Source organism: Desmodus rotundus, chromosome 1 (genome assembly GCF_022682495.2).
Source record: "Desmodus rotundus isolate HL8 chromosome 1, HLdesRot8A.1, whole genome shotgun sequence".
In the NCBI taxonomy this organism is placed as follows: Eukaryota; Metazoa; Chordata; class Mammalia; order Chiroptera; family Phyllostomidae; genus Desmodus; species Desmodus rotundus.
The window spans coordinates 33,028,397-33,044,022 of NC_071387.1; the positions used below are offsets into that span (position 1 = coordinate 33,028,397).

A 15,626-nucleotide genomic window follows, 5' to 3' on the forward strand; every position below is an offset into this window, starting at 1 on the left:
CTGAACAGGAAAATGACAACAGACTCACAACTATCAACAACTGAATCTAAAAAAACCAAAAACAAACTAAGCAAACAACTAGAACAGGAACAGAATCACAGAAATGGAGATCACATGGGGGGTTATCAGCAGGGAGAGGGGGAAAATGGGGGAAAAGGTACGGAGACTACGAAGCAAAATTGGTAGGTACAAAATAGACAGAGGGAGGTTAAGAATAGTACAGGAAATGGAGAAGCCAAAGAACTTATACGTGCGACCCATGGGCATGAACTGGGGGGGAGGAATGCTGGAGGGAATGGGGGTATTGGGTGGAGGGGGATAAAGGAGAGAAAAAAGAGTGGGACAACTGTAGCAGTACAATCAATAAAATATACTTTAAAAAAAGAAATAAAGAAAAAAGCCACATTGGTTCAACAACAACAAAACACAAGTTACTTCAAATTTTGTAAAAAGATGCTCAACTTTGAAATATGCACCAAAAGCAGAGGCCACAAAGAAAGAAAGAACATCCCTAAAAGAGAACATCAGCGAGGGCTTCTCCTGGCCTCTCAGGTGTGTTTGACGTCCACAGAGGCGATGGAGGGCACTCCATTCCTGCGATTCCCAGCTGCGGCCCCGATCACAGAAGCAGCCCCTGAGCAACTCTGGGAGCAAGGGGTGCCATCCAGGATGACCTCCGAGCAGTGAAGACCATCACACAACATTCCAAATGACATGGAGTGAGCAGGCTGTAAGGTGTGGAGGCAAGGGGATGGGACCCACCTGGATGGTCACATTCATGGACTCTGGCGCAGGTTTGGGTACACTCAGGGGGCCTGGTACCACAGGGAACGGGAGGGTAGATCACTGATGCACCACAGTGGCAGGTTAATTCATCAAAGCCTGGCAGAGGAGTGGGTGAAACAAAATAACCCTTCATGAGTTTGGGATGAGCACACACGTATTTTATACATTTACATTTTATTTATTTATTTATTTATTTGGCTTATATTTCTAGAGAATTGGCTACTGTTTTTTTTTAAAGTTTGTATTGTGTGGAACTTGAGCTGATGACAAAGGAGTAGATGGTTATGAAGTGTTTCATTTTAACCTACAACGAACTCTAAGACCATGAACCCAAGACAATTTTAAACAAAAGACCTACAGGCCATCTCTTTTTGAGAGAACAAGGAGGCTTACACTAAAGGTACAGTTCTTTTTCAACTCTTTTGGTTAGGCAAATGGACAGAGATTATGAGAGCTACAGGTAATTAACAAACATACAGAAATATATATTTGAATATAAACCCCAGAGATCCACAGAAGCCATTGAAAAAAATTCTTATAGGTCTACGGCACTTGCAATACGTTGAAATGAAGCACAGAACTATACCTGAGTTCATTAGGCACAGTTCATAAGCCAAATTAAAATGAGAGCTCACGTGGGTCAGCTCTAACAAGCAGCCCACTTTGTCAGAGCTCTCCTAACCCTCAGACCCTAAGGGGAGCCAGTTCTCCAACTCTGGGCCATGGTAGAGGCCAGGCCCCTGGCCATGGTTCTCAACTACAGCACCAGAGTTAGGAAACCCAGGGTCCTCTAGGATCCCCCCCATCCCACACTGCTCTTTTTTAGTCACCACTTTCCAGCAAACCCTTCAAAGGCTACACAGTGTGGTAGAAAGAACCCTGTAAACAGTCAGGAGACTTAGGCTTCTAGTCCTAGACCTACTACTTACTTGCTCAGGGACTCCACAAGTCTCTCTGAGCTTTCTTTTCATCAAAGAGGGTAACCAAACTTTGACGTCAATAAGCTTATCGTGAGGATGAGCTAATATGTGTGAAATAGCTAGGTCAAGGGTAAGGGGCCATGTATTTTTCTTTAATCCTTACCCGTGGAAATGTTCATTGATTTTTAGAGAGAGAGGAAGAAAGTGGGGGGCAGTGAGGGGGCAGGGGAGAGAAATATCAATGTGAGAGAGCAACATCAATAGTTGCCTCTCATATACGCCCTGACCAGGGATTGGACCTGCAACCTAGGTATGTGCCCTGCTGGGAACTGAACCCACAACTTTTTGGTATATGAGATGGTGCTTCAACCAACTGCACCACCCAGCCAGGGTGCCATGTACGTTTTTCTACAGAACTCCAAAACACTGACTTAACTCCTTTTTGAAACGAGGCAAGCTCAATATCCTAAAGAAGACATCTTGGTAAACCCTGATTTAGGACAATCCTTTAATGCAGCAGTCCTAAAAGTGCACTCTGTTGATCCTAGGGGTCCCTAGAGCCTTTCAGGAAGTCCACAAGGTCAAAACTATTTTCATAATAATATTAAGATATTATTTACTTTTTCTACTATGTTCACATTTGCACTACTGGTGCAAAAGCAAAACAACTGCCCAGGCTACAGGGCAAATCAAGGCAGCAGCATCAAACTGTAATCACTGTATTTTCAGTGCCAAGCACTTACAGTGAGTAACAAATGCCAGTTGCACTTAAGAAAGTCCTTGATGAAGCAGTTAAAAAAAATCTTGAATTTTTAAAACATGCAACACCTAACTATTTCGTCAGGGGCACTTACCTTTTTCCCTGAGATTGTCAAATAAAAAAATACCAACAGCCAACATAACAGTAGCCATCCAGTATGAATGGCCTGTCTTGAGCCATAAATATATAGGTCATATAACAGAGTTGCATCTTATTGGTAATGTTGCAAAATAAGTTTGTTTCTGATTGGTTAACTTTTGGTACCAGAAATCCTTATATACAGTATAAGCACCTGATTTTTAAAAAGCCACCTTGGAGCAAAAAGGGTAGGTAATTCCTATTATTATTTTTTTATAAATCAAAATTAAACCTATTTTTTGTCAGATTGGCAAGAAATATATTTTTTGATGTACTATAGAATTTTAGTAATTAGCTCATGTGTGCCATGAGATGTTAAAGGTTGAAAATAGCTGATGTAGAGAAAGAAGAATTGCTGAGGACAGAACGTGGGTCTATAATATTTAAGAGGCAGGCAGCAGAACAGGTATTTATAGATGAGCCAGGCTGTATCTTAGGATCGTTGCCTACATCCCAAGTTTCCCACATTCAGGAACAATATAGCACTAGGCATAACTTTTTTAAAAAACTCAACATGTCTGAAATACTAAGGCTTATTAGTAGAGTAATTCATATCAATCTAGGCACATCATCCTTTCAAAACGTATCATGCCAAAATTTCTAGAATATTCTTACAATAAAGTGTACAGTAAAGACACTCACTGGCTTGCCAGCATGTCTGGCAGTTTCCGCGATGACAAGGTTCTTCACATCTATGAAGGCCACAACGGAGTTTCCTCCCACAAATCAAAGGACACTTGTGCTCCTTATCCTAGGAAGAGATTTATATTTGTTTACAAAATCATCTCTATTTTTTTATCCATAAGCAAGATTAATAATAAAGAAAAGCTCTCCACATTCATGGATGAAATGATGTCTGAGATTAGCTTCAAAACAATCAGGGGAGGCAGAGTTAGCGGAGACGTGGATGAAACAGGGTTGGTCACGAGCTGATCACTGCTGAAGTTGGACACTGGGTGTAAGGGACTTACACTAGTCTCATCTGCTATTCTGTTAGAAATTTTCAATAACAACAGGAAGTCTTTAGGCCTTCAAACACTGGTTTATAAATAAGTTTCATGTACTGTACAATTTCATCACTCTTCACCATGTCAATAAATTTTAAAAGTAACAATTATGTATTTTTTATATACACATATGTGCAAGTGTATATATCCGCACTTTCTTGCTATTGGTACTATGTTATTTGTACACACACACAAACACACACACACACGACAAGATACTGCAATACTGACTGCCAGGCAGAGCTTCCTTTAGTTCCACAGAAGGGAACATTTCAGATAACTAAAACTTGCTCCTTTCAAAAAATGCTATACTCATTTGCCTACTAACTTGACAAAAGGTGTGTATGAACCCTAGAGCCCCAGCTACTAAGGCCAGGGACAGCGCAGTCTCCTGTGGAGGACCATATGTTCATCCAGCGGTCTTGGCTCTGGGGCCTGCGGCCTCTGTCTTTCTTCTTTCTCTTCCTCCATGTTGCCTCTGGCTGACTTTTTAACCAGACTGAGATCAGCTTGATCTGGGCAGCTCTCTGACTCCTGCTCAAGGGGCTCCTTCCAGTAATTTCTAAATCTGGGCTGCATTCCAGATGGCTGAGGCAATCTGATTGTGCCTAATGATAGGCCCACTTACCACACAGCATATCTCATTACATTTATGCCGTCCACACAACCGTTTCTTGTTACACCGCTTGTCGCATATAAATGTAGCATCTGTTGTGGCCAATTAAAAAGGAAAACAAAGCAAAGGATATTAACATTCATTCAACAAATATCTGATTGACTACAGGCTGAAGAAATGCAGATGTAATAATGTAAATAAGTAGTAAAAATGTTATGGTGAAAATATATGTTAAAATAACATAATACTTTTCTCTTGTCAGATTGTCAAATAGAAAAAACAGCCCTGACTGGTGTGGCTCAGTGGGATGGGTGTTGTCCCACAAACTGAGGGGTTGCTGGTTCATCAGGGCACATGCCTGGATTGCAGGCCAGGTCCCCAGTTGCGGGTGTGTATGAGGCAGCCAACTGATATTTCTCTTGCACATCCATGTTTTTCTCCCTCTCCCCCTCCCTCCCCCTCTGTCTAAAAATAAATACAATCTTTTAGAAAATAACAGTGCATTAATGTTATAATTTTTTCAAATTATATTTTTAATAACCAAACTTTTGACTGAGGTTTTGAGGCAGGTATTTCTCGTTAGCTTCCAAACAGCCACTAACCACCTTCTTCAGGCTAGCAAATCCTTAATTTTGTTTAGAAACTGGGCACCCATGGGCTCAATTTGAAAGATGTATGGGATTACCTGTCATGGTAGTACCATCCCCTTGTTAGTGAAGGGTTTAGGCAGAAGCATGTGATACAAAGTATATTGGGAGCCTTTTGGGACTCTTTCTTGCTCTTAAGACGGAAGAGAAGTTTAAGAATCTCCCTTTCTTTCCTCTCTATGTTGTTAGGTGAGAACTCAATGTGTGGAATTGAAGCTAACTTTATACCCATGAGGGAAAAACAAAAAAAGTCACAGAGAAGCTGAACTGGATCTTGGAATTACTAAGTTTAGAATTAACCAACCTTGGACTTGTTCTGCCTCCATACTGTCTGTTATGTGAGACAGTAAGGTCCCTTATTGCTAAAGTCACTTTTCCTTGGGTTTTCCAATGCCTGCAGCTGGAAATATCCTAACCAATTAGCTTTCTTCCTGACCAGAGTAAGAGCTTTTATTTTGGTATACATTTTTATCTTCTATCACTTCTCAAAAAAGGTTTCAAGGTGGCCTCAACAAAAGACTATGTGATGGTTAACAAGCAGAAACAGAGTCGTAATAGAATGGGACATCAGGATCAAGGACAAAGAAAGAAACAATGTTAAAGGTTATGAAGGCTTCTGGCTGAGCCCCTGTTCCAGGCATCCAACATCCTGCCAAGGCTTATAGGCAGCAAGCATTGGAGTCTGTGTGTAAAAAGTTTGCCTCATTAGGTATTATTTACCTCACTTTCCCCCACCAATACTTTATTATAAAAATTTTCAAACATATAAACAAAATAAAACAATTTTACAGTGAACAGATTCTACCATTAGTTATTTTTTCACATATCTATTTTCTACCCACCCATCAACTTACTTTTTTTTTTATGCTTTTTAAAGTAAGCTGCAGGCATGAGTATGCTTCCCCTGAAGTTTTCAGCACTTCATTAACTAGAATTCAATTCATGATTGTTCTTCCTTTTCTCATGAGGTAAAAGTTATACACAACGAATTGCACAAATGTCGTGTCCCTTTGCTGAATTTTGACAAGTGCGTAATCCCATAGAACATTACCTTTACCTCAGAAAGTTCCCTCATGCCCCTCCCCCAGTCATACCTTCACTTTTGAGACTGGTACAAGGAAGCTCCTGTGGAAAAAGAAAGAAAAACAGTACGTACTTTAAGAATAAATGAAACAAAACAACTATAGTATAATGCTAAATGTAGCATGCATATCCCAAACACGCTGTACTTCTCTGGCAGTCACTGTATTCACCAAGTTCACCTGTCTGGAGCAAGGGTAGCCCAGTTCTTATATTGATATGCTTTACTCACAGCAGGGCCCCAGGTTTACTAACTCTTCATGTAAATATAATTGCAACAGTCTCTGTGGCCTGGCCTCCAGATGCATAATAGATTATTATAAAACCTGAATGGAAAGAAAGGCTGCTAAACGTAGGCAAAGCAAAGAGAAATAACTGCCCGGTAGGGGTACACACAGACTGAAAAAGTAAAAAAAAAAAAAAAAAAAAGAGCAGATGTAAAAACTGAAAATACGTAACAATCTGGTGCTATTTAATGTAGGGGCAAACAGCTCTACACAGTCAAGAGCAGCCCTGACAACTTAGCTGCACTGCAGCAAAGTGGAATGACAGTGCACCGCTGGCATTCAAAGTTTTGTTACTGTGGTTTCCATTATGTGTGAATAGCCCCAAAGGTCTATCAGATGGAATTTGCTGGGGCCTGATCCTGAACAACACACGTGGTGAGGCTGGTCCATGGGGAGCAAATCAGTTCCTTCGGGCAGAGTGAGCCTGGCTGGCTGTCCAGCAACTACATTTGTATTTGGCTTTGATGCCATTTACAGGTTGCATTGTACTCAGAAATCAGCAAAGTGATAAAAACATTTCTTCTTTGTGAAAATGACCCTGGGAAAAAAGGGGGCAGCTACTAGAGTTGATAACAAATGAAGAAGTCTAAGAAATTGAAGCTTTTTGGCTGAGAGATGTTTTAGATAAATTAATGAGTTGGCTGGGTTTGACAATATAAGAGAGCTCCCCATGTGCTCTCTAGAGATATAAAGCAAAGGTGAGTTATGAAACTGCCTGAATGAGTCTTCCAGGTAATGCAAATGCTGGGTTGTACAGAGGAAATGACATGCTGGAGTGGTGTCTACAACTGCAGGGAATGACAGAGTTCCTATTAATTTCTATAACAAATATGAATTACCAATAAAAACTTATATATAGTATTTTTTGATGTTTTTCCTAATTTTATTGTTATTCAAGTACAGTTCTCTGCATTCCCCCCCACCCCAGCCTAATCTAAATATAGTATCTTTATAAAGAAGCAGTAAGATGTACCATACATTGCTCAAAGACTCCCACCGAAGTGATTAAAACAGCCCTTGAAGATCTAAGAAATAAGTTTTATTTATCTAGAAAACTTGTTTCCATAGAAAAGCCTAGTCCATTACAAAAGATATTTCATGAAAAATCAATATTCATGAAAATCTGGCTAAACAAGGTGATGATTATCAGTGTTTCAAAGAGGTTTTTCACTTTGTTCAAAGGTTTAATAGAATTCATGTTGACAGTGAACTTGCACAGCAATTTTATAATAAGACTTTTATTTGCAAAAATTCAATTTACACATAGCTTTTAAAGAATACACTTGCTGCCATGGGGTCCACTATTAGAGGGAGTAAGGACAGAGAATGAATGAGAAGCAAAAAAACTGAGCAAGAAAGGGACTGCTAGGGAGAAAAGCAAAGAGACTGTAGCCCTTTCAAGTTCACACGTCCCTGCATTGCTCGTGATTCTTCGTCACAAAGAGCACCTCTGGACATTATTAAATTCGTGATTACTAAATCATAGCATCTCAGTCTTCAAGCTCGTATGTACAAAGTATAAAGTGGCCCTGCACCTGACATTCACATATCTTTCCGCCCCATGTATTCTGTGGTTTCTTTTAGAAAACATAAAACAAAAAACCCCTACAATGCTCATATAAATTTTGCATGTAAACTGTGCTTTTACATTTTTTCTTTTATTCTGAAGCTTAACTATTAATGTTGCTCCCAATTTATGGATTATATCCTCAGAGTCATTTGCAAGTCAGCAGATACCAAGACCTTGGGCTGTATTTAAGACATAAACCAATGCTCAGAATTCTGTCTCCATTGGCCTTTGCTCTGCTGGGACAGGTGCTGATATGCACGGAAATGACTAGCAGTGGGGCAGAGAGTGGGACAGATCAACATCCAGTTTGTTCAAGTTGATTACTCAAAAAGTTCCACAGGAAGGCTCCCTGCCTCTCCTGGTTACATACTTAGGAACCGGCACTATTGCCTAATTCCAAAATGGTAAGACATCCATTTTATAAACACAAAGTCCAATCAAAACTGCCCAGGGCTGAAAGTAGACAAACTGACTATACTTATCAACTTATAAAACAGTTGTATAGTAAATAATCAATGTTATTCAAAGAAAGATCTGACTTTTGTCATTGGCTTTTGAGAGGTAATATCTAAGCCCTTTGAATATCATGCCTGACAGGAGTGTCGCTGTATGTCTGGGGCCTTGGGTCACAGGGGACTCGGGTCATATAATCTAATAATATGATTTAAGGTATAGGCTGGCCACACTGGGCAGTCTTAGGATGGGGCAGACCACATCAGAAAGACCAATGATGTGATTTAGGGTGGGGGCTTTGGGTCACACAGTATCAACAGACTTCCGGAAGGACTAGAGACTGAGATCAGCTACAATGGCAGTCAATCATGTCTACACGATGGAGGCCCTATAAAAACTGGGTGAGCATCCCTGGTTGGCAATACTCCATTGTACTGTCACACCCTGATGCTGAAAAAGTAACACTGTTCCAACTCCATGGGAAGAGGACAACTAGAAGCTTCCCAATTTGGTACTTTCTTGAATTCTGCCCCAGGTGCTTTTTCCTTTGGCTGATTTTAATCTGTATCTTTTCCCTGAAATATATTGTAACTGTGAGCGTAACAGATTTCATGTCTGTTTCACGTCACTAAACTTCTGCTAATAGGTGGCCTGCCATTCTTTCTGCTAAACTAGGTTTAGGACAAGTCCTGTCTCAAGGACCCCTCAGGGATCACCCAGAGTCTCTTTATCCTAATTGTATCTTTGACTCTAAAATCTATTTCCTGAAGATAACATATAGTTGGATCTATCTTGCTTTTTATTTTCTAAATTCGGTTTGACAATCTATGTGAGTCCTACTAGTGAATTATTATCAAACCTTGAGGGTTGTCTTGGGGACCACTGAACTTGTAGTTGGTATTGGAAGTGAGGGTGGTCATGTAGACTGTTCTATTTAATTCAGCAGTTGTCTAAACTCTTGCAGAAGTGAGGGCAATCTTGTGGACTATGTCCCCTCCAATTTCTTAGAGGGAAGTTCCCTCTCTGTCTTTGCAACAGTGCTATTTTTCTTCTCTTCCAGCATCTAGCATTATCACACTTGCATTTGTTAGAGCTATCTGCATACTTGCCTTACACCCATGACTAGACTCTGAGCCTTGAGTGCCGGATCCCTCCGCCTCCCTAGATACCTATCCTATAACTGGTCCATAGTAGGTGTCAGTATACATTGGCAGGACTGAAAGACAGGAAGAAAACTGAGGTTATTTTGATTCCTCCCCTTCCTTAATCACCAACTTAAAAGGCATTGGTGACAATGACTGTAGTATTTTTGAGGACTTACCTTTGTTCTGAAACAGCATCTGCAGGAAATAACTGATGTACGAGAGCATGGTCCACAGTCTCCTTCATGGCAGAGCTTTTCACAGGTATGAATGAAATCTTTAATAAAAATAAAAAGAGCTAGGAATGAAAACTGAAACTACTCATTGCAGACTCCCAAATTCACTAGCCACATGGGTCTTCTACCTTTGTTCCCTGCAACTCCAGAATCAGAGTTGAGGGCAGGATATCATCAGTGCCTTTCCCATCTTCCCTTCTTCCAGCAGGCTGGGCCTTTCGCAGCAAGGACAGGACCCAGCATCAGTCACTGGAATATGCCTTGGACTGCAGGGTGCTTTGGCTACGTAAAAGAACAGGTCTGTCTCTTTCCTCACTTAGGCCCCAAGTCTCCAGGTTAGACCTAGAAGTCCTTGAAATTGTAGCCATAAATGATTTTACTGATATGCTCTTGACTGAAAATCATATGGGGATCAAAAATCATCAGAAGCCACATCTGTAATCTCACTGACTAAAGCTCTGTAATTGTCTGCTGAGAGGTGGCCTGCCGTTCTTTCTGCTAAACTAGGTTTAGGACAAGTCCTGTTTCAAGGACCCCTCAGGGATCACCCAGAGTCTCTTCAGCCTAAATGTATCTTGACTCTAAAATCTATTTCCTGAAGATAACATATAGTTGGATCTATCTTGCTTTTTATTTTCTAAATTCCATTTGACAATCTTTTTTTTTGTTTAATCCATTCACATTGTTATAATTGATAAATGGATTTGTGTGCCATTTCACTTAGTTTTTTACATGTCTCCTGTCTTTATTAAATTTAATCTTTCTTTAGTGCTTTCTTTTGCATTAAGTGAATATTAAGTGTAACATATTTTTTCTTTAATGGTATTTTTTACTACATTTTTAAAGTTATTTTCTTAATGGTTACTCTAGGGGTTTATCATACGCACCTTATCAGAATCGACTTCAGATGTAATTAACTAACCTAATTCCAGTGAAGTACAAAAGCCTTACTCCAGATAGCTGTATTCCCTTTTCTCTTTTGTGCTATTATTGTTATCCATATGACATATGTATGTCTATGTTACAAACCCAGTAATATATTGTAATAATTATTACTTTACATACTGTTATGGTCTACTAAAGAGGCTGAGAAAAGAGAATATTATATACTAATAGTTTGTTACATTTTCTTATTTACCATTTTTGGTTTCCTTCATTTGTTTCTGTGAACCTGAGTTACCCCCTGGTGTCACTTCCTTACTCCAATACCACACTGATCCCACTCACCTCCCTTCTGCTGTTATCATCAGATATATTTCTACATATTATGGGCCAAACAATCCAATTATAAACACATTATTTTATACAAGTGTGTTTTAAAATCAGTTGAGAAAAGAATATACATTTATACTATCTTTTACAATTATGTAATACATTTACTCTTAGTTTTTCTCATATGGATTTGAATTTACATCTGAGTTTACTTGCTTTCAGCCTAAAGAACTTCCTCTAGTATCATTCACTATCAAGTAGCACCAAATTTTCCGTTCTTATTTTCATTTTTGAGAGACAGTCTCGCTGGATGTAAGATTCTTGGTTGGCAGGCCTTCTTCTTTCAGACTTAGAACAGGTCGTCCCACTGCTTTCTGGCTGCGGTGCAGCAGTGCCCATTGTTCCTGACGAGAAGTCGCTGTTAATCTCATGTAGGTTCCCTTGAGTCACTTTTCTCCTGCTGTTGTAAAGATTTTCTCCTAATCTTGGGCTTTCAGCATTTTTACTACTTGTCTAGGTGTGGAGCTCTTTGAATTTACCCTTTTTGAGTTTGCTGGGCTTCTTGGATAGACAGGTTAATGTTTTTTTAAAAAATAAATTTGGGGGAGAAAAGGCATACAACTGTAATTGAATAACAATAAAAATTAAAAAAAAAATAAATTTGGAAGGTAAGTTTTCAAGTCATTATTTCTTTGAATATTTTTCTACTCTTTTCTCCTCTCCTGGTATTCCTATTACATATACGTTTATGTGCTTAAAGGTGTCCCACATTTCTTTGAGACACTGTTCACTTTTCTTCATTCTATTCTCTCTCTGTTCTTTGGATTACATAATCTCTATCAATGTATCTTCACGCTTATTCATCCCTTTTTCTGCCAGCTCAAATCTACTGTTGAGCCCCTTTAATGAATTTTTCATCTCAATTATTAAACTTTTCAACTCCAGATTTTCCATTTGGTTCTTTTTTATAATTTCTATCTCTATTGATATTTTCTATTTGATGAGACAAGGTCTTTATACCTTCCTTTTCCTCTTTAAGCATGGTCTCCTTTAGTTCTTTAAACATGCTACTTTGAAGTTTTTGTTAAATCTGACACAGGTCACTCTCACAGAAAACAGAAAATTTCTGTTGCTTGTGCTTTCCCATTTCTTTGCATACTTCATATTTTTTTTTTGCTGGAAACCAAGCATTTTTGGTAATATATTGTTTGTAGCAACTCTGGATACTGCTTTCTCTCCCCCCCCACATCATTTTTATTGTTTTTTACTTATTTATTTGTTTTGTGACTTATCTAGGCTACTTTAGTGACGTCTATTTCCCCTACGGTAATGAAGCCTTTGGTGTCACCCTTTGGTGGCAGAGCTTGAGGTATGCAGTCACCCGGGCAAGACAATGGTTTTAGCAGAGGTCTCTCCAACTATCTGTTTTCCCCATCTCTCTGTTAAGCCATCTGCCTCATTTGGTGTTACTCTCAATTCTGAGGCTCCACAATAACTGCTGGCTGGTTGCTTTCCTGTTTTCAACAATGCCCTGAAGCATAAATTGCTCAGTTTGATTGAAGGAAATCAGGGCAGGGGTAGTCTCTGAGGCAAGTCTGTGAGCTTTGTTCTGATCCCAAGAAGGATCCTTTCAGCCATCTCTTTCCCTGGTTCTTTCTGGTGAACTAGTTGGCCTGTGGTTTAGCTTATTGTTCTTAATTAAGAGATGTTATTGTTTTCTAAGGAGACTTAACACTGAACTTTCCCCCACACTCCATTTTAAATTAAAGTCAGTTCCTTTGGGGAATACTTTGGAGCTTGTTTTCTTATGGACTGCCTCTCCCCTGGGAAGTCTCAGTCATTACTCTGGGTTCTGGATGGGATAGTAGCCTCCGATTCCTTGGCTTAATTTTCCTAGTGTGAAACCTCTGCCCTATAAGTGAGCCAGGGTGAGGGTGACAGGGGCCCCAGTATTCTCGCCTATTGTAATTGGGGTAGACCCTCTGACTCACAAAGGAAGAGAGCCTCCAATCTCTCGGCTGTGCTTCCCAGAAATTTAGCTTCTCTGACTTAGAGTTAGAGGGGATAAGAAATGCTGGTAAGTCTGCTCCACCTAGTGAAAAACCCTTGACTAGGAGCTGAGGACAGAGGAAGCCCTGTCTTCTTGGGCACACCCATCCTTAATGGAGCTTCTGTTAAGCTGAGCTGGGGTTGGAGGGAAAGGAAGAAGTGGGTCATAACTCAATGACAGACTCTCCTGAGTTTTAATAGATTTTCTTTAGTAAATATTTCTTAATTATGTATGTCTATAGGACAATTTCCAGAGACTTTACATGGATGCTTTTTTAAAAAAATAGTTTCACCAGCTTTGCTTATTTTGCTGGGGAGTGGGTCCAAGTAGCTGACAGGGGAGTGGGTTCAGGTAGTAGTATGCTACCGTTCAGAAAGCAGAACTCCACCTAGTCTGTTGTACTAAAGTGGTATGTCTAGAATGCAAATTTCCTACTGGGGGAGATATTAAAAGACCTAAACAAGCTTTATACAAATATGCCAGATTTGAATAAACTTGAGAGTCACTGTTACCACTAGCCATAGGCTTGCCTTTGAACTTCTCAATCCAACTCAGCCTAGTTCCTTAGAAGTCCGCCACAATTAAAATCCATGACCTCGTCTATCTCACCCCCATGTCAGTTCATACTCATAGTTACTGTCCTTCTTTTGCTCAAGTCCCTTTGCATTACCCATTTTACATTTCCTCTTTCTTTCATTGCCAGCAAGATATCTTAGCCTCAGGGTTTGATTTCTGGTAATTATATATGAAATTCTTACAAAACTGATTCATGTGCTTTCTGAAAAGGGAAGATTTTTACCATCCTTCTTGATTTAGAAGTCATTTGATCTCCATGTCACAGGGCTTATCTGAAGATACATTTTCACAGCAGAAAAGGAGAACCAATAGATGATTGATTTTCCCAGTGTGTTTGGAAGATGTATTAAAATGTAAGAGAGCATTTCTCTTCTGTACATGATTTTAAAGTCAGACTGAAAAACAGAATTAGGTAGAGTGCTCCTACTGGTTCTTGTTAGTACTTGGAAGAAATGTGAACTCTCTATTTTTTATAAAAATGCAAACCCAACTTAGACATTAGCTTTACCAGTTAGCAATAGGAACTCCTCTTTTATTCAGACTTCATTGCCCACTTTCACTTTTCTAAGCACGCAGCCTTGGGACACTCACTTAGGAGAGAAGTTGCGAGGTCGTTACAAAACTGTACACATATATTTCCCAAGGCCTGCCTCAGAAAGTCTCAGTCAGAAACTCAGACTCCAACAAGCATTTTCTGGTTTCTACATCCAAGTAATCAGAAGCCACAAGTCAGAAGAAAGGGAGAACCACTAAAGGTGGGACAAGCGTTGACAAGAAAATAAACAACAAAAGCTTTAACAAGTAGATAAAACAATTCAAACTGCACACTGGTATGGGGAAACCGCCTGAGAAGCCTCAGCAGTCCCTGAAGCCATCACTGTATGTCTATTGTATTCAGCATAATACAATAACTGAGATTCAGAAAAACGATGACTCTGGGTTGGTAATGGGAAAGAAATTATCTTTAGTCACCTCTGTTTAAAGAAAAAGTTTTAGAAAAACGTCTACATAAAATTATGATCAGGAGGTATTATCCTCAGCTAGATGGGAATCTTAGCTATAAAACAATGACATTTCTTGAGTGGTCCAAATGGCCAAAGTTTTAGTGTACTCAGACTTTTAGTTAAGATGTTCCTATTATATGAAAATGCTTTTAAGCACTTAACTGGACCCTGGATCAGTTAAAAGGGTATATGGCACTCATACCAGTGTAGGCTACTAACAGAAACGGTAACTCCCCCGACCATCCGCCATGGAACAGTATCTCACCACAACTGACCTGAGTTAGCAATAAAACACCCAAACTAGAAATTACTTGGGCAAATGGAAGTTTTCATAAGTATATTCTGAGGAGGAAAGAAAATATGCCTGTACAAATTTGATCCTAGTATTTAGAAAAACCTCTGGTATCATAATAGAATTTAAAACTATTTTGCTTAAGTAATCATTGCTGCCAAACATTTACATTCACATGCCTAGTAGTTACCTAAGGAACCACAAGGCAGAGGCTTGCCGCACACTTTCCCACATGCAGGGACAGGATCCACGCATGTTTTCCGACCATTGCTTCCAAGGTCTAGCAGTTGGCTGAGAGGAGTTTGCCCACAAGGGCAATAGCGCACCAGATGGGGGAGCCGTGGGCACGGCTGGCAGGGCTGAGGGTGGCACACTTGAGAACATACGTGGTTCCCACATTTCAAAACCCTGTTTAAAAAAAAGAACAACAGACTATTAAGCAATTGTTGCATAAAATACAGCTTTATTCTAACTGAGAAGAACATAAGCCTTACTTGCCACATATCTTCAAACAGCCAAAATCCCCAAATCCATCAGGCTTTCCTACGTCTGTTCCACATAACACATCTCGGGAGGTGTGGCCACAGTAGCATACTGAAGGACACAATTTCAAAAGCGAGTGATTAGTAACCCGTACTGGTCCTTAAAATACTCCAGACAATGTACAGGAAAACACAAAAAACTATTCATTAGTGCTGATCAGATTTGAGGCAGAAATGAATGTGGCTTATATAGCAGCTGTAAGTCCCACTTAAGAGCTTCATCATAGAAAGAAAAAAAAAAGTCCTTGTCAAACTCTGTCAGTATCTCATGGGGCCTCTGAAACATATCCTGAAAACAGCATTAAAGT

General features: G+C 39.7%; 1 protein-coding gene across 2 annotated transcripts in view; it reads right to left on the reverse strand.

Annotated features, from left to right (window-relative positions):
* The window catches only part of NFX1 (nuclear transcription factor, X-box binding 1), a 68,189-nt gene that overhangs the window by 20,095 nt on the left and 32,468 nt on the right, over positions 1 to 15,626 (reverse strand). For both annotated transcript variants that reach the window (XM_053923291.1, XM_053923299.1), the window contains exons 8-14: positions 15,271 to 15,370; positions 14,967 to 15,184; positions 9,586 to 9,683; positions 5,969 to 5,999; positions 4,240 to 4,319; positions 3,247 to 3,355; positions 763 to 882 (exon numbers count right to left, since the gene is read on the reverse strand). In XM_053923291.1, the coding sequence (XP_053779266.1) occupies positions 763 to 882; positions 3,247 to 3,355; positions 4,240 to 4,319; positions 5,969 to 5,999; positions 9,586 to 9,683; positions 14,967 to 15,184; positions 15,271 to 15,370 (756 nt within the window). The remainder of the gene's footprint in view (positions 1 to 762; positions 883 to 3,246; positions 3,356 to 4,239; positions 4,320 to 5,968; positions 6,000 to 9,585; positions 9,684 to 14,966; positions 15,185 to 15,270; positions 15,371 to 15,626) is intronic.